The sequence below is a fragment of the Nymphaea colorata genome, chromosome 12 (genome assembly GCF_008831285.2).
Source record: "Nymphaea colorata isolate Beijing-Zhang1983 chromosome 12, ASM883128v2, whole genome shotgun sequence".
Lineage (NCBI taxonomy): Eukaryota > Viridiplantae > Streptophyta > Magnoliopsida > Nymphaeales > Nymphaeaceae > Nymphaea > Nymphaea colorata.
Genome location: NC_045149.1, coordinates 19,659,742 through 19,679,425, shown reverse-complemented (window position 1 = coordinate 19,679,425; position 19,684 = coordinate 19,659,742). Strand labels below are relative to the sequence as shown.

Below are 19,684 nucleotides of genomic sequence, written 5' to 3'. Positions count from 1 at the left end.
CAAAATCTTTGTCGGTTTTGGTACAGTGATACAAATCTTAGGTAGTGAGTCTTGGATCTCAGATCCAATGCTGCATTAAAAGGAGTGCCGTGTAAGAACCTTCGTTTAAACAAACAGAGGATCTTAATAGCATGAGTCTTATATCTGCATTATAAGTCAAGTTATATCTTTTAATATTAATGCATCCAGCTTTTTACTCATTTATATATAGTGGTGCGAATCAACGAGGGTGTTCTTGAAGTAGTGCCTATTAGCTTAAGTTTCCTGGCTCCACCACTACCGTGTCCCAACGTGCAGATTTTGGATCAACGAGGATCAACTGTTGTCATGCACAACATGATTAGGGATTCAACAGGTCTGATTCGAATCAGATGTATCTTTAACTATATCCAATTTATTAAGTGTTCAAATATTCATATTCCAATACGAAAGGAAAAAGTATTAGATCTGAATCGAAATCATATTAATTTCAATCCGATTATATGTTATTCATTAAATCTGAAATTTGTTCATATCCTACGATGCATTTTGGTTGATAAATTGATATTCCACGTGAATCCTATCCATTGACATCGGACCAAGACTCGTTATTGCGCCGCCGCTGTCCGTGGTTTCAATTTCATCGGATCTTGATCGGGACTTGGTTCGGGACTCGGGAGCATCTTGTCTCTAGACAATGGCACGGGTGCTGTCCGGCTTCGAACCTCGGCCCTCCCACGTCCCTTGGCCCGAAGCTGGCTGGAGGATGTTTAAAGTCCGCCCTCCTTCTGTCATTTTCAGTCGGCAAACTGTCCGCTTATTTGGAGGGAAGAATCCACCCTCGCCTCCCTCGCTTTCTTCTTCTCTCCATCTCATTCACTCTCTTGATTGTTGACCATCGATTCGAGTTTTTTCGCCAATGGAGGCGACTATGGCTTCTGTACTGAATGCTTCATCCTTGTCTTCGTCCCAATCCCTTCTGTTCATCCGCCGTGGAGATTTCACTACCTTTCCTCTTACCCGTTCCCGTCCTCGGAATCTCTCGGTCCGTGCTTCCGCAAGTTCTGATTCAGGTAAGGCTTGGTTGATCCTCCTAAGCTGTCTGTCTGTTTTCATCTTAATGGGCTGCTTCTTTCGTCCGCATTTCACCTTTTTTTCATGGTTTCCTGAAACTACTTCGGAGGCATTTTTGCTTCCGGCACTGCCGTTTGTTCTGAAATATGCTGTAACATTTTTTCGTTATTCGATAACTATATAATGTAATGTTTTTAAGCTTGTTAGTATAGGTCAGAGTTCTTTTGGTTCGAGCTCTTCTTCTTGTTATCGATATCTGCAATTCGATACCTATATGTTGATGTGGAGTCTGTTACTCGTATTGACGTTGATTCCTTATCGATATGACGATAACTATTTCTTAATGATTCCACACTTATTCCCAAAAATCTACAGTGGTTACTTTGCTGGATTACGGTGCTGGTAACGTGAGAAGCGTGCGGAATGCTATTCGGTCCCTGGGTTTCGAGATCAAAGATGTAAGTTCGTTAATTATTTCTCTACCTATCAGATCCTCACGTGAACCGTTTCTAGCACTTGAGTTGCATTGGTCAAAGAAACGGTTGGCTAAATTCGAAACACTAATTTTCTTAGAAAGGCAGAAATTCATTTTACTTTGAGCCAAGAGTCATTTGATCTAGAACCTTTCGTTTTCTCCATATCAGACGATTAGATGCTGTGAGAAACACACCTTTAGGAAACTATCATTCTATATTGACCATGTGAAGCTATGTGGAAGATACTCCCACTCATCTTTCATGCATTTGACAAGGAAATCAACCTTTAGTTCTGATAGTTATATCTGATACGCTTATTTAAGTGAAGATGTTGCCTCGTGTATGAAAATGAGCTCACCTTGGAGTGGCTAGAATGAAGTACTATGGACTGACAGAGACATATAAAAACAATGACACTAAAAATACATTAAAAGATGAAAGTTGACCGCCTACTCAACTATGGGGACTTGTGGAGGGCACCAGTGATCAGTTCTCAGGCATGCCTGAAGTATACCATCTGAGATTTCTTTTAGGTGGATGTGCAACTTGTCAGTTTTCATATGAAAAAGGATTTTACCGAAAGAAAAGCCAGATTCTGTTAAAAATCAATTTATTTTAAATTATTCAATAAATAATGCTTTCGGTCATGCTGGTAGGTGCTCCTGAGCTAGCATAAGTATGCTTGTTCTCATTTTGCTTGAAAAGTTTTTACCAGCATGATGTTCAAGCTGAACAGACATTATATCTGAGTTTCAGAAAGTGCAAATAAAGAAAATAATAAGTTCATAGTTGTTGAATAAATATTGAATTTCAAACCAGTTGGCCAGTTGCACTGGTCCTGGTTGAAGAATGTGCTGATGGCCTTTTTTTTCTACGCCATGAATATATTGTCCACATTCTTATGTTTGATGTTATTGTTTTCTGTAAGGATACCTGGAAAAATGAACTTTATTCCTTTGCCCTCTTGCTTTGTCCTGGCGGTTTAGTTTATCTGGCTCAAACTGTTGCTTCAAATACTTGGTAGATTGAGGTATCTAAACATCTGCTTATACCGAGGGTAATTAATTAAAGAGCAAGTTGTGAATAATGACAGCAACCATAAATTTAATATTTGACTCACTCTGACAGGAACCCTAGTAGGGTTGGCAAAGATCTAAGGGGTCATTCATCTCTAATTTCAGGTACAAAGGCCAGAAGATATTCTTGATGCAAATCGACTTGTCTTTCCTGGTGTGGGAGCCTTCGCAGCAGCAATGGATGTGCTGAACGAACGAGGGTATGTGAAGCTGATCTTTTGAATACTGTTGTTACTACCCTTACAGATACTATGTCTATCCTAAACGTGGTTTGACTAGGCCATCCTGAATGTTATTGAGATGTTAGGCCATTCGTATTAAAAAGGAAGAAGCCTAAGATCAAGGAAAGGAATTTGAGAGTCTATCCCTTCATCATCATTATTCTTCTACCTCATTGTCGTCTAGGATCTAGCATTATTATTCAATATGACATATGCATAATATTGTCAAGTGTGATAGTCCACAATCTTTCCGAACCATCTCAGTCGGTGAACATGACAATGGTAGTCGTTAAGTTTATGCTTATAAAGTCATAGCTTGGAATAATGTTAACATTTTTCTTTTCTTTTTCCCAATATATGTTTAACAATAAAAGCTGATAGAACTGACTTAATGGGGTATCAGTTACAGTTTACATGTGCATACATAATATTACATAGTTTCATGGGCACATATGGAGATGGATACACTTGGAGCCAGAAATGCAACAACAGCATCTGATCTGCAGAAAATGACACATTTACATGACAAAAAAATTATCCTCTGTGAAGGATAGCATCTATAACTCTCAGTTTCAACTTATTTTTGGCCTAATTGAAGGGGAAAATAATTAGTTTATGGGATTTTCTTCAAGTACATATAGTGAAACTGTGAAAGCCATGTACAATATGCATGTTGATGCTCTTTCCAATCATTTTTTTTTTCTCTGTAAAGAAAGATTGTACTCTTCTTGTGGCCTGTATGCCATATTTAATCAAACTCTTTTGGTCTCTATCTTTCTCTGTCCAGGTTGGTTGATGCACTTTCTACATACATACAAAATGATAGACCTTTCCTGGGAATTTGCCTGGGGCTCCAGTTACTTTTTGAGTCCAGCGAGGAAAATGGTCCAGGTGAAAGTTCATGATGTTTATGATTCATGTTTCTTGGTGGTGTGAATCTATGTGAGATTCCGGTCATTCAAATTTGGATGTTGTTTAGCGTTATGTGGAAGAAATGGAATCAAGAGGGAATCCTTTTTATGTGTTTTTTGGGAATGGCTTGAAAGATATTTCACTTGACACTTCGCATTGATGCACTCTATAGTCCAGGTCATGTACTCCTATAGAGTTAAGACTAATCTTGTTTTCCTATGATATCATGGACGCTGATCTTGTTCAATACTTTGTGGGGCAGCAGCACGAACGACTTGTTGAAAGACAACATAAATGTACTCATAGGATGTTTATGTAAAAATCAATATAAAAATTGTTTTTGATTCATTTTCCTGTGTATCAGATGTCCATTTTGTTGTACTTGATCATCTAAACATCTTTCGATTGTCATGTCAAATCAATGTATATATTTTGCATCTGGTTACGCATTTTTTGTTATTTGATCTGCTTTTGCATGTGCTGACTGTTTATACGTTTGTGACAAGGACATGATTAGAAGGATTTTAAATGCATCCCTTTTTGCAGTTTACTCCATTACCAGTGTATGAGTGGTCCTAATACAGATTGTGTTATCTTACTTTTTTTTTCATGTGAAGATGTCTAGGGATCTAAAATACATTTGTTTTTTGGGCCTTGTTTGGTATGATACTTCAAAACATTTATACTATGGGATGAACCTTAGAACTTTATTCATTAAGCCCTTGCTTTCATAGAATAACTTGGACATTTTGTAGCACTGGGAAGTTAGGTGGATGAAAGAGATAAAAAAAGTAAATATCTGGAAATTTCTATGAGTTCCTTGGAACTTGATTCTTAAGATGGATCCAGCGAATCGTATCAGCAAAGAAAAAGTAAGTAGGAATTAATTGATTTTCAGCTTCTAAGTTCTAAGCTGATTAGCAGGATAGGACATTTTTTATTTTGATCAGCGTAATGCATCAGAAGCACTTTAATTCATACATGTAGACATCGAGTTTCTTCTACATCGTCATGGTATGCCCTGCATACGAACATAAGTATGTGTGATTGGCGTGGCATATTTGTTGGAAATTTGGCTTTCTAGTTTCTATGTGACGCTGTTGGCCTTTTTAACTGTTTGGGGATATTTTTTATGCATGCAATTGTTATGGGCCAGAGTTAACACTGATAAGCAATTAAGCTTATCATTTGTTGAGTTTGGATTCCACAAACACTTGGGAGTGATATCTAATGATGAAAGATAAGAATTTGGCCAATAATGTCCTGTAAGCATGTTCTGGTTAAAATTGCATAAGCTTTACTTGTATTGCTTACTAGTTAATAATGTACTCTTATGCTTCTCAGTGAAAGGATTAGGCCTCATCCCTGGTGTGGTCGGCCGTTTCGATTCATCAAGTGGTATCAGAGTGCCTCATATTGGATGGAATGCTCTCCAAATAGAAAATGATTCAGAAATTTTGCAGGACATTGATGGACGCCATGTTTATTTTGTTCACTCTTACCGAGTAACACCAGTATGTGCTTAGTACTATCCTCGTTGGTGTTGTGAAATTCCTGGAACATTTATAACTACAACAGTCTCTGTTTCATTTCCTCAGTTTACTTTATTTTATTATTATTATTTATCGCAGTCATTGACTAACATAGAGTGGATTTCATCCATTTGCAACTATGGAGAAAATTTTATTTCTTCAATCAGTAAGGGAAACATACATGCTGTCCAGTTTCATCCTGAAAAGAGTGGTGGTAAGGGACTATGCACAGTATCTGTTCCATTTTCTGCATGTTCGATAAATTCTGAACAAGCTGTTCTTTATAGTGTATTAATCATGAAGCAATTCTCTCTCTCTCTCTCTCTCTCTCTCTAAATTTTGTGGCACTTTGCATTTGTAAACAAATTATTGGAGTGTGTGCCTTTTCTTTGCTTGCATTATGTGCTTGTAAGTAGTTCATATTTGAAGACAAAGATTTTGTCTATAAGCTGATTTCTTTCTGCTTTCCTTTGTGATCTTAATTATGTGCTTGCAGAAGTGGGACTCTCTGTTTTGAAAAATTTCTTGCACCCCCAGAAATCATCTACTAGGAAGGTTTGTGGGCTGGAGCCTTGATACCTGCATTTTTTAGATCAATTTTCTGTGGTTTCTGCTTACTTTGTTATTTCTCCTGCAATTTACATAGTTTCTATTGGTTGCAGAAGTTCACACGTGGTATGGCATCAAGACTTGCTAAAAGAGTAGGAGTTTAAATTTGTATTCTTGTTCTTGTCTTGGCTTCAGTTTTCTTTTCTATTAAGCTATGCTGTTCTTTTCTTCATGTCAGAGACCTTTGGGATATCACATTGCAACTTACGTTTTTAGGAGCAGCTTTGCCAAGGAATTAACATTTTTTCCTTTTTTCGATTGATTATCTAGGTAATTGCATGTCTTGATGTGCGCACCAATGACAAGGGAGACCTTGTTGTGACGAAAGGTGACCAGTATGATGTAAGAGAGCACACAAAAGAGAATGAGGTATTACTGGTTTTCTGATATCAGTTGAAATTTATTCCAATTTTTTTTCAAGTTATAGGTTGAAACCACAAGAGTAGGAGATGCAAAGGACAATGGTAGTTTTTTTCTCTGTATGAACTTTCATTTTTAAATGATTGTATGAGGACAGAAATGGACTTTCTGCCATCTTCTATTAGTTGGGTAATATTGGCCTCTGAAACTACATGTAAGACCCACATGAAAACTGTTGTTTGGAAGTTGAACCAACCCATTTGGAGATACAAGGGCGATGCTAGAAGTTAAAACCTGGATGTCACTATTTGGATTTTTGTTCTTAAATGGCTCTCCTAGAGATAAATGGGTTGATCTTGTCTGCCATGCCTGCCCATTAATCAGGTGTAAATTTGGCCCAGGGCACACATGAAACCTATGTAAGCTGTACTCTTAAGTTCACCTGACTAAAATTCTATTCTCCAAGCTTTCAGGTTAACGGCCTCTTCTCAGTCTTTGCTTATTATGGGTGCAAAGAAGTTACACATTGACTTTAGCCAACAAAGTATCAAGCCCAATTTCCAGTTACTGTAGCCTTTATTATCTCATGGCCTCAACTATGTGAATCATGCAGGCCCTTTCTCCTTTTGATGATTTTCAATGTTTCATCTGTTATACATCTGGAACCTGTCAGATTCTGGTGTATGCTTTTTTGGTTGTGTTTGTAAGCATGCATCTTTGCTATTCTGATGTTTCTTTTGGGGGTACTTGTGCTCCAATAAAAATTTAATTTTCAATCTAAAGATAAGATTGATGGGAATGTTTGTATGGAGAACGGAGGCATGGACATTTAATGAGCATATTACATGTTCAGTAGCCTGTGGGTTGTAAAGTTGAAAATTATGCATCTGCCCCACCGTGAACTAGGCTTGGATATCCGAAAGATTCCAAGCTGGATAAAACTGCCCAATCTGGTTAATTATCAGATGCTGCTTGTGTCCTGCATTTTTATCCTATTACATGTTATGAATCAGATTTGTTCTCTTCGGACTCATCTCTATTCATTTTTTATTCTGTTTCTGTCATTCTCTGAGATTTTACCCTATTTCATTAGGATTGCAGTTTTCTGACTTATGGCTACGTCTTATAAATTGAAGGTGAGAAACCTTGGCAAGCCAGTTGATCTTGCTGGACAGTATTACAAAGATGGTGCTGATGAGGTGCGCAAGTTATTCCTCCTGTCTCTTGGATGGATCGCTATCTTATATTTTAGCTTTTAGATGGAAGGCTGTGATTGGGTAAAATACTCCTGCAGGTTAGCTTTCTTAATATCACAGGCTTCCGAGATTTTCCTCTTGGTGATTTGCCCATGTTGAAGGTTTTGGCTTACCCCTGTCTGCTCACGTTTGCGAGAAGCATATGCCCATAAGAAGCATAGTTTATGGATTTAGCAACGTTCTTGCTTCCTCTCACAAAATCCTTTTGTCTGTATATCTCAGGTGCTACGATATGCTTCTGAAAATGTTTTTGTTCCATTAACAGTTGGTGGAGGCATTAGAGACTTCACAGATGGAAATGGGAGGTATGGTACAATACAATTCTCAATTTCTCCATTAATCTGTATCTGTTGTAAATATCTTGTCATCAAGAGGGTTATCTTTTATCTTAGCTTAAGGGGAGAAGATTTCAGATGTGCATGATATTCTTTTTGAAAGAAAGAATGCAGTGTCCTCTTGAAAAAAAAAAAAACACCTTGTTGCATACTCATAATGCTGAATCATAGACATTACCACTTATAGTGCTTGTTGGCTATTACTTATTAGCTTCTGGTACTGGATTTCTCAAGTTATGATTCTGCTGTATGTATTTGGTAATGTTCCATAATGTGACCTGCATTATGCTCCATACTTGCAGACACTACTCTAGCCTAGAAGTTGCTTCAGAGTATTTTAGGTCTGGAGCAGATAAAATTTCAATTGGAAGTGATGCAGTTTATGCTGCTGAGGCATACATTAGAACAGGAGTAAGTATTGGAACACATCAGAGTGTGCTTTTTGCTGGTGTAGCTTTTCTCGTGGAGCTCATAAACTGCCTTCTTCTGAAGGTGAAGACAGGGAAAAGCAGCTTGGAGCAAATATCTCGTGTTTACGGGAATCAGGTTTTTTCACTGTCCAACTCATCACTTGTATTTCTTGAGTGTCACTAGTACTTCAGAAAGCAACATAATGTAACTTGATATCACCAGGAAGTTCTATAAACTAGAAAGGAACACAACTGTGTCTAGGTAAATAAGATTAAGCAACAAACACAAATAATCTCAAAATATTATTAATCTAATGGAATAGATTATGAAATCTTAGTTGGAAAATTTCCATGCAGAAATTTGAAGCCAAGAACCTCAAAAGATTCTAATTAATATATCAAATGCATATAAGTACTGACGTGTTTTTAGAATAAAACAAGGGCAACAATGTATACCATAAAGATGATGCTCATAGAAGAAGGTATGAAATTTGGGAGTTTTGTTACGGATTTGTTGGTCTACACAGGGCTTATTTCTGTAGCTTGTCTAGTCTCATGACTACAAGACACAGATGAAAAAGCATGCCAAGTGCTTCCGTAGCACAAGTGTTGTCTACAGTAATACACACACACACACACACACACACATATATATATATATATATATATATATATATATATATATATATATATATGCCTATGTGCTGCTGCAATTTGTAATGTAACAAACTTAGTTTATTCAATTTATCCTTGTGTATGATACAATGGTGAAAAGGTTTTATTATAAAAGTTGCTTTATTATGTTCAATTTTTTATCTGTTCCTGAATAATCTTTGACTGTTCAAATCTTTGAGATATTTTTATGTTTGTGGATGCTAATGGTTTGTTATGCCATCAGATTCTTGCCATCATTGGACTTGGACAATTTTCTAGGGCACCTATGGACTACCTGATAAAATAAACATCAGTGTTGGCAAACAGATCCAAATATAGTGGAGTGTTTGGCTATGTGGAACTTGTAGATATTTTCGTTTTAAGTAAAATTCAAACCTTTTGATTGACCATTTTTCCCTACTATAGGCAGTTGTTGTGAGCATTGATCCACGAAGAGTATACCTGAAGAGTGCTGATGATATTCCATTCAAGGCAGTCAGAGTGTCCAATCCAGGTAGTTATACAGAATTACATTTGTCTTTGCTTGTTAATTGGATGAAATTAAGTATGTGGTTTCTTGGAGGACAGAGATTCTATAACAACTACTTAATACTGTCCATGTTATTTCAGGTCCCAATGGAGAGGAGTATGCATGGTACCAATGTACAGTAAGTTTCCATTGGTTTATGTTTGACTTTGACTATGTTGACATGGTAGAATTGCCAATTTTATAGATTTACTTGTCTCTTCTCTCCATGCTCTGTCTGGCTTTCACATGCTAAGAAATGTTTTTTGATACAGTTACATGTCATGGATCCTCCAAACTTCTCTTCAAAAGTTTCCTGAAGCTGTATAGTTTTGATTTCAATGTTGATAAATCTATAAATTCTTGAATAGTTTTACTTTTCCATGATTTTCCTGACATTCTTTGTTTGACATTCTTGCTGCACAAGTTGAATATATAGCTTCATACTGCAGAGAATGATGTTTTGAGGCCTTTGCTTCTTTTATGAATGCAAATATATTTAAAGAAGGTCCTTCAAGTGGCACTGAAGGTGAATGTGTTTATTTTCCTTGTGTGCACTGGACTTGGCGAGGAATTTGTCAACTTTATTGTTTAATGAGTCCAACTTGGTATATCATGTTGTATCACAAGAGTTGATATCTTTAAGCATCCCTGTCAGAAAATGAGCTGCTGGATTATGTACATAAATCATTCGGGGAAGGTGACTGCAATTGATAACTTGAGTTTATATTTACCAAAGTAGCTGAAAGGGTTGAAACTTGAAAGCCTTCTAGTGGGGTTCTTTGTGAAAATTACTGTTTCCAGAATGCTTTTCTTTATGAAGTATGTTGGATTTATGGTTCTTTTGATGATAGCATTTTTTTTTGGTCAGGTTAGTGGTGGTAGAGAGGATCGTCCAATTGGCGCCTATGAGCTTGCTAAAGCTGTTGAGGAGCTTGGAGCGGGTGAAATACTGCTTAATTGCATTGATTGTGATGGTAAGACGACGCTGTATAGTTGTAGATGTTAGGCTAGGAAGCTGTGCTGTCTGGTTATTCTATACTGAGCATCACGGTAAGTTAAAGCCATGAAAATTTGCTAGCGCATTTGCAGTTCTTGACAACCCCATGGTGAACATTGTCTCAAGGTAAGCATTGATGTTCTACATGTGCTGTTCCTTTCGGTCTTAAGGTTGCATATACTGAATATTATTACATATAATAGCATGGATTCGGCATCAAGCAAAAATGATGAGCTGAAAGACAATTTTTTTTCAAGTGATGTCTATACCTACATTTGACAAATACTGATCACGGGGCTTGAGGCTTTCAAGTTGAATGAGGTCAAGATTCAATATCTATCAAGCACCTCCAGACATAATCTGGTAGGATCTGCCCAAAAATGGGCTTGCCAATAACAAAGAATCAAGAAATACTTAAGGTCTTAAATGTAACATATTTAATTCATTTTAAATTGCAGGGTTTGTTAACCCATTTAACCCATGCTAATTGTTGATGATGAGGAAGGTTTTTGAATATTAAAGAACCTGACAGCTCTTTAATATTTTTAAATATTTTCCTGGTTTACATTGTAATTCTATTGTTTACCCTAATTCTCCCTTAAGTAAGGGTTAGGGTAAGAGATCAAATGAATTTTCACGTGTCTTTCTTCTCTCTCTTTCTCTCACAAGAACACTAATGATTTCACAACAGGAATAAAGTTATTAATAGCAGTTCAAAAAGCATTTAACATTGTTAATGTGTTGATTTACCTATCTTTATGTAACGGTGAAGTGGTTTGTTAATTACAACATGGAACAACAACAAATTTTTAATGCAAATATAGGTTTCCAGCATATAAAGAGTCAACATTTTGATAAAATGCGACCCATATGAGGGCATAATTCTACACTTAAATACATCCATTAGTTCCTAAGATATTCATTATACAAGGCATAAATGTGTGGATTTCAATCGACATGACAACCATATTGTATGGTCATACTTGTTAAAATATAAATCCTTCACCAGCACGTTGAAGAGGAGTCTCTTAGGATTCCACCTCCTTGTAGAATGTGTTAAAATATTTAATGTCCTTGTAACATGTGAAGAGTCTCCTAGGATTCTATGTTATAGTTAATATCCTTGTTATATGGGAAGTCTCCTAGGATTCTATGTTGTAGTTAATATCCTTGTAATATGTGAAGTCTCTTAGGTTTCTATGATGTAATTAATGTCCTTGGAGCTTGTGAAATCTCCTAGGATTCTACGATTGGAGACTCTTAGAATTCTGAAAATGAGATTATAAATAGAGGCCGTGCAAACCATTTTGGCTACGGCTTCTTCTCCTCAGTTTCTTCTTGTTTTCATTCTCTCTCTCTCTCTCTCTCTCTCTCTCTCTCCTGCGTGAGTGCTGTTTTCGGGTTACAGATATTGGTGCTACATTTCTATCATGGTATCAGAGCGCCAGGTTACGTTATCTCTACCAAACGAAATGCCCAAACAGGTCTGATCTGGTTAGAACTCTTTTCTCATCTTGTCTCTATCCTGAATTTACTTTTCTCTTGCGCAATTCTTGTTCCTTTTTCTTCTTGCTTACCAAGGACACATCTTGTTATATTGTGTCTTCTTTCCCTCTCATCTTCTACCTATATACCATTCCTTTCTGCTGTCATGGAAAACCTTTCGCATTCTGGCATGTCCTCAAGTTTTCTTCCTCACCTTATTACCGAAAAACTCAACCATGAGAATTATCTGATCTGGAAAAGGCAAATCATGCCTTTCATAAGAAGTCAAGGCCTCTTTGGACATCTCGATGGTTCAACAAAGGCTCCACCAATATCCGTCTTACAGGAAATAAAAAATGAGGCAGGAGAAGTTATTGCTGTTCATGAAGACAACAATCCTGAACATGCTATGTGGATGAGACGTGATCAAAGTCTGGTTGCGTATATTTTGTCCACTTTATCTCAACAAGTGTTACTTTCAGTTTCTGATGATTGTACTGCAGAAGAATTATGGGAAACCCTTGCTAATACCTTTTCCCAAATATCAGAAGCTCGAATTATGTACTTAAAGAAAGAATTTCAGAATTTGAGCAAAGGTTCAACGTCTATCATGGATTATTTGGGGCGTATTAAGGCCGTCGCAGACCAACTTGCTGCCTCAGGGAATAACATTTCTGATAAGGAAAAGGTGCAGCAAACCTTGAATGGACTTGGGCATGATTATCATGCTTTTATTACAGCTCTTGAGGTCCTTCCTGTTCTGCCTTCCTTCAACGAACTACAAGGTAAACTTCTCCAACATGAAATGAATATGAAAAGAGTCATTGAAAGGACTGATCAAGGGAACTCCCAAAATGTGTTGGCTATGAATGTAAAGTTTGGTAAGAGCCATGGGAACTCCAACCATGGTGGTCGTGGCATTCTACCAACACCACATAACCAAGGTATGTCTCCTTTGGATACTTCAAGAAAAATACCAATTTGTTTTCAGTGCAACAAGAAAGGACACATGAAGGCACAATGTTGGTTTAATCCTCAAAATAAAAACAAAGGGGTAAGACATGATTATAAACAAGGAGGACAAAGTTCTAAATCCACCGCTGAAGATATGCAACAGCTATTGATGGCCGCATTCTCAAAGATGACTATAAAGCAAAATGAGCAGGGAGAATGGTTCTTGGATTCAGGTGCAGCTACCCATGTGACAGGAAATGCAGGTAAATTGACTAACTTATCCCCTCATTACGGTAGAAGTTGCATTATAACAGGTGATGGAAAATCTCATCCTATTACACATATTGGAAATGCACATATTCCATTGTCATCCTCGTCTCTATCACTGTCTAATGTTGTTCTTGCTCCCAATATCAAAAAGAACATCATATCCATTTCTAAACTCATTGATGATACAAGCTCTTCTGTTGAATTCACACCTTCTTCTGTCTATGTCAAGGACCTCCAAACGAAGAAAATGTTCGCTAGAGGGGAGCGTCAAGGGAATATGTACGTCCTCAAGGAATGTCTACCCAAGGATTCATCCACTTTTGATATAGGATTGAAGACATTTTCTCTTTCTCATAATGCGTCATCAGTGCCAAGTTCTTGCCATTTTCAATCAAAAGTAAGGGGCCCTAACCAATTTTTGGAGTCTGATTTGTGGCATAGTCGGCTAGGACACTGTGGTCGACATTTCATTGAAAAACTTGTCACAGATAGTCTCATTCCAAGATCAAGTTTACCTCTTACTTCAAGTGTCAAAAAATGTTCAAGTTGTGGACTTTGTAAGAGTCATGTTTTACCTTTCCATAATATAAATCAAAGGGCTTCCAAACCTTTTGAAACTATTTTTTCTGATGTATGGGGGCCAGCCCCTATTGATTCCATGTCTGGGTCAAGATATTATGTCTTATTCATTGACTCTTACTCACGTTTCACCTGGATTTACTTCATGAAACACAAATCAGAAGTACCTCACATATTTCGAAACTTCTATGCCATGATTCAAACTAAATTTTCATCCAATGTGGTGCATTTTCAATGTGATGGAGGGGGAGAATATTCCTCGCTTGATTTTATTGAATTTCTACGTGAAAAAGGGATAACTAGACAAATTTCCTGCCCTTACACACCACAACAAAATGGTGTAGTTGAGCGGAAACATCGACATATAGTTGAAAGCGCCATGAGCATGATGCATGATACTAATGTGCCCATTTCCTTGTGGACTGAAGCCTTCCATACTGCTGTATACATAATAAATTGTTTGCCTATGACACTCTTGATGTCTAAATCGCCATATTTTACACTCTTAGGCAAACAACCTGATTACAAGAACTTGAAGGTTTTTGGTTGTGTATGCTATGTTCACGTTGATGCTGCCTTGAGGAACAAGTTTCAAGACAAAGCTATTCAATGTAGATTCGTTGGATATGCTGATGAATATAAAGGTTTTCGATGCTATGATCCAACAACTAAACGTATCAAAACTTCAAGAAATGTCATTTTTGATGAACATAGTTTTGATAATACAAATGAAATGCCTATGACCATTGAATCTTATGATCCCTGGACCAGTACACAGTTATTCAATGCAGATCCTGTTATAGAAAATGATGTGCCTCAAAGTGAAGATTCAGAGAGAGCAATACAACCGTCGGATATGGCTCAAAGTGAAAATCAAGAAGATCCAACACAGTCATCAAGTCATCACGAAAACAATAATGAACAGAGCAACGATGCACATCGGTATTCGGGTCTTATCTACAGTCGACGACTAAGGGACAGAGATGCTCACAGTGAAGAAGACAACATGCCCCACCTTAGAAGATCCCAACGCATTCGTCATCCCATTCACAGGTGGGTTAGCTATGATTCTTTATCACTTGATTTTCAGTTATTCATGGCAAAAATTGGCAAGGAGGAAGAACCTACTTCATTTGATCAAGCATCAAAATCACATCATTGGAGAAAAGCTATGAAAGAAGAAATGGATGCCTTGCATGAATGTGGAACATGGGAGATCGTTCCGAGGCCACACGAAAAGAACGTAGTGGGCTCCAAATGGGTATACAAAATTAAATACAAACCTGACGGCAGCATAGAAAGACACAAAGCAAGGTTAGTAGCAAAAGGGTTTACACAACAATATGGAGAAGATTATGATGAGACATTCAGCCCTGTAATCAAAATGGGAACAATTCGCGTGATTATATCATTGGCAGTTGAATATGGATGGAGACTACATCAAATGGACGTGAAGAATGCTTTTCTTCATGGTGATTTAAGGGAGGAAGTATATATGGAACAACCTCCAGGATACACGAAAGGAGACTCTCATGCATGGGTTTGCAAACTAAGAAAATCTATTTATGGACTTAAACAGGCCTCACGTTCGTGGTTTGACAGTTTCTCTTGCAAGATTCAAGAATGTGGTTTTCGGAGATGTCCTCTAGATCACTCTCTTTTCATTTATCGAAAGGAAAACATATTTACTTTACTTCTTATATATGTTGATGATATTGTTATCACAGGCAATTCAGAAAAACACATAGAAGAAGCTAAAGTTTTGATGATGCAAAACTTCAAAATGAAAGAGCTTGGTGATTTACGATTCTTTCTTGGAGTGGAGATTGATAGGCACAATAATCGCCTCACATTGACACAACAGAAATACACGTTGGATTTGTTGAAAAAGTCAGGTATGTCTGATTGTAAGCCTGTTGGAACTCCTAGTGTTCTAAATCAAAGACTAAGTGCTCAAGATGGGGAGTTATATGAAGATCCTACGCAATATCGAAGTATTGTTGGGGCACTTCAATATCTTACATTTACTAGACCAGATATTATATATGCTGTGAATCAAGTATCCCAATTTATGCATGCACCTAGAGATACTCACATGGATGCTGTCAAAAGAATATTAAGATATCTTAAAGGGACAGCAGGAGATGGCTTAGTTTATGGTAAGAGTGAAAATATAACTACTGGACATCAACTTATGACATTCACAGATGCAGATTGGGCTGGAGATCCCGATCAAAGAAAGTCCATTTCTGGTTTTTGTATTTTCATTGGACGTAATCTTGTGTCTTGGAGTTGTCGAAAGCAAAAGGCAGTAGCAAGATCCAGCACTGAAGCTGAATACAGATGCATGGCTGCAGGTACTGCTGAAGTTACATGGGTTAGACATTTGCTAGAAGACATTGGAGAAAAGATTAAAACATCAATGTTAATGTGCGATAATCAAAGCGCTATTAACATTGCCTTTAATCCCGTACAACATGGTCGAACAAAGCACATTGAGATTGATCAACACTTTGTTAGACAAAAGGTGGAAGACAAGGAAATTCAGCCTATTTATGTTCGTACAGATGAACAAGTTGCAGACTTATTTACAAAAGGATTAACAAAGGAACGATTCTGGTTTCTAAAAGGCAAGTTGTACATGGTGCAAAACCATGCACAACTTGAGGGAGGGTGTTAAAATATAAATCCTTCACCAGCACGTTGAAGAGGAGTCTCTTAGGATTCCACCTCCTTGTAGAATGTGTTAAAATATTTAATGTCCTTGTAACATGTGAAGAGTCTCCTAGGATTCTATGTTATAGTTAATATCCTTGTTATATGGGAAGTCTCCTAGGATTCTATGTTGTAGTTAATATCCTTGTAATATGTGAAGTCTCTTAGGTTTCTATGATGTAATTAATGTCCTTGGAGCTTGTGAAATCTCCTAGGATTCTACGATTGGAGACTCTTAGAATTCTGAAAATGAGATTATAAATAGAGGCCGTGCAAACCATTTTGGCTACGGCTTCTTCTCCTCAGTTTCTTCTTGTTTTCATTCTCTCTCTCTCTCTCTCTCTCTCTCTCTCTCCTGCGTGAGTGCTGTTTTCGGGTTACAGATATTGGTGCTACATTTCTATCAATACTCATGGAATTTATACATTAAAAAATTGCACTTCTATAGTTTCCATAGTCAATAATATATTTTTAGAAATTTACATTATTAATATTGTTGAAGCATGATTTTCTTCCTGAATTTTCATTATCCTTCTGAGATTAAGTGTTTTTGCTGCCTATCATTTACTAAGAATGATCCTTATGAGGCATGATCATGTAGTGGAAGCAAAAATATGACTCACAAGATCCTATATGAATTATGATGTGGAAATTTGCAAGTCTGAGCTTTGTGTTGAAGCAATCTATTTGCTTCCTTTTCCATTCTAGGTGGCACCGCCTCTGATTTTTATGTTTTAAGATGGCAGTTTTAGGATTGTATAGTTGATATTTTCCATTCTGTTCGGTTCAGTTTTAACTGTTCTATCACTATGATGTTTATCATCATTTCATTTCCTTGATCAAGTACACGTGGATTTTTTCTATTTATTGTTGATGTTTTGGCTGTTTTTCAGGTCAGGGACAAGGGTTTGACATAGATTTAGTGAAGTTGGTTTCTGATGCTGTGAGTATCCCAGTCATTGCAAGCAGTGGAGCGGGTGCCGTTGAACATTTCTCTGAAGTTTTTGAGAAAACAAATGCTTCAGCTGCCCTTGCAGCAGGCATTTTTCACAGAAAGGAGGTAAAGATAAGTTTGATTATGTGCTGTATGGGTAGATGTCCAGTCTCTTTTGTCATTCCTTCCTCTAAATCTTGCAGTTTTCAGCAGACAAGCTGACATTGTCTTCATTGGGAATCCTGATTTTATACAGACAATATGGAAATCAACCCCCCTTCTCCCACACACACCCACCCCCCACCCTTTCGTCTATAAAAGCAGCAAAGGTCTAATACCATCTCCGCTGCACGTCTCACATCATGAAAATTAAAGAGTACGTGTAGAGAAAGATATTTAACTGGCAACAAAAACTCAAAAGCAACCAAAAACAAAAAACTAAACATACAGCAGTCGACATATGAAAAAAGAAAATAGGAAAATTAAGGGAAAAAAAATCTTATGTTTAACCCACACGCTTGAGCAAACATGCTTTGTCAGTGTGAGATAGCTTAGGAGTTATCTTTCGTTGTGTATCGGGTGCCTGTCAACCTGTTAAACTTTTAAATGTACATTGTTATGGTTTTGCAGGTACCTATTGCGTCTGTCAAACAGCATTTGATGAAGAAAGGCATTGAAGTGAGGATGTAACTGTTTTAGGGAGGTCTGTAGTCCCCCATAATGTTGTAATTTAGACTTCAATTAAATTTTGTTGATATCTCTTTATTTAAATTTGGATGAGGCAGTATTTCTGTAGTTCCAATCATGAGTCGACAGGAATGGTAGTCAAGACTTGTCTGACATTGAATGAGGTTTATTTATTTTTCTGAGTTGTTAAATCATTTGAAAAAGCAATATTTATTATTATTATTATTATTTAATTCAATGCAACTGCGGTTAACCTTTTTCAAATGAAGAATTTTCTACTGTTTTTATTGAAAACGGATCCTTAAATTGAAGAACCGTAGATTGTCTATTTCAGACCTTGTAGGGACTGGGACTAGAGAAACAAAGACTAGAGAAAAAGAGAGTTTTGTTGTAATGGGTTGGTGCGCCCGGTCCAAGTTGTTGCCCATGCTGGCTATGGGAGTCATTTTGTTGTATGGGTTGGTGTGCCCAGTTGAAGTGATTGCCACGAACCAGCGTGAGTCGGGTCTAAATCCTGGTTTCTGGACTAAGTTTTTTTTTTAAAGTCCGTTCTGAACTCACCTCATTTAAATTGGTTTTGCATCGGAATTGATGGCGCTTCTGACCATCTTTTTTGTTTGATCCCCTTGAAAAGGCAGTTGATAAGAATAATCGTGTCGTCGGGAAACATATTTTTTTAAAACACTTTTCAAAAGCATTATATTGGTGTTTTTGTGAATATTGTTTCATATAGATGCATTTGTTTAGATCTAAAAGTTAAACGTTATATAATGATCCTCCGAACAAAGGCATGGCACCTTTTGCAACTTATATGTACATAAGAAAATGAACTTTTTGATTTTTGAATATTTTCCACCGAGTCAAAACCAATTCAGCTGAATCAGTGAATCGGTCGATGTCGAATCTGCAGCCTCACTGATTCCATTCATGAATCGGTTCTTACAACACTGGTTCTTTCAATGGACCAATATAACTCGACAAAGTTGACAACGCTGGTTAGGAATGTTCTGATGACATTTTTACTCATTTTTTATTAGACCCACCAAATTATTCTTAGAGACACACCAAATGCATTTAATTTTTGACTATTTTAAGTTGAAAGTATTACGATGACTCTATGCCCATGTGCGTGGGCTCTTCTTGGCAAAATGGCTTCTCTGAAAACAATAAATAATGCAATCCATTGGTTAGGAACCTAATATAATAATAAATAAATCTAATAAAGCACGTCTTATTGTGAGTAGCATGATTTTTACGAAGGGGTTGGGTGTTTGATTGTCTCAAATCTAAAATCTCCAAGATTTGAGAACTGTAGATTTAAGATCAGATATCTTAAATGTAACTTTTTCTCAATGTAAAAAAACAAGGTAAAGCTAACCCAAGATGCTTAGTTTGATGAACCATCTAACGTTTTGCCGAAACAAAAAAGTAAAGTAAAGATTTTAAGTGTGAATCTTAAGTTTGACCTAAAATGCTTAATTTGATGAACCATGGGTTTTACCATTAACCTTTTGCCATGTCAACATATCAACAAAAACTTACCACATGAGATCCATGGGCTTTAAATATGAAGTAATCAAATGCATGCACCCTTATTATTTGAACTGACAAAGAAGCTTCTTATGCATATATTCCGTTAA

The 19,684-nt window shown here is 37.0% G+C and overlaps 1 protein-coding gene across 1 annotated transcript; it reads left to right on the top strand.

Moving 5' to 3' along the window:
• The first annotated feature begins 753 nt into the window (after nt 1–753).
• LOC116266099 (imidazole glycerol phosphate synthase hisHF, chloroplastic) lies at nt 754–18,238 on the top strand. Its single transcript, XM_031647192.2, has 19 exons — nt 754–1,052; nt 1,429–1,511; nt 2,711–2,805; nt 3,614–3,717; nt 5,083–5,252; nt 5,370–5,484; nt 5,767–5,825; nt 5,933–5,971; nt 6,150–6,248; nt 7,376–7,438; nt 7,534–7,596; nt 7,718–7,800; nt 8,133–8,241; nt 8,323–8,376; nt 9,321–9,408; nt 9,525–9,562; nt 10,292–10,397; nt 17,317–17,483; nt 17,988–18,238. The coding sequence occupies exons 1-19, from the start codon at nt 899–901 to the stop codon at nt 18,045–18,047; spliced, it is 1,749 nt and encodes a 582-aa protein (XP_031503052.1). The 5' UTR covers nt 754–898; the 3' UTR covers nt 18,048–18,238.
• Nucleotides 18,239–19,684: the final 1,446 nt, after the last annotated feature.

Coding starts and splice junctions, on each gene's coding strand:
- LOC116266099 (XM_031647192.2), top strand. CDS start 899: ATGGAGGCGACTATGGCTTCTGTACTGAATGCTTCATCCTTGTCTTCG. Junction 1,053..1,428: donor TTCCGCAAGTTCTGATTCAG/GTAAGGCTTGGT, acceptor AAAAATCTACAG/TGGTTACTTTGCTGGATTAC. Junction 9,563..10,291: donor ATGCATGGTACCAATGTACA/GTAAGTTTCCAT, acceptor TTTTTTGGTCAG/GTTAGTGGTGGTAGAGAGGA.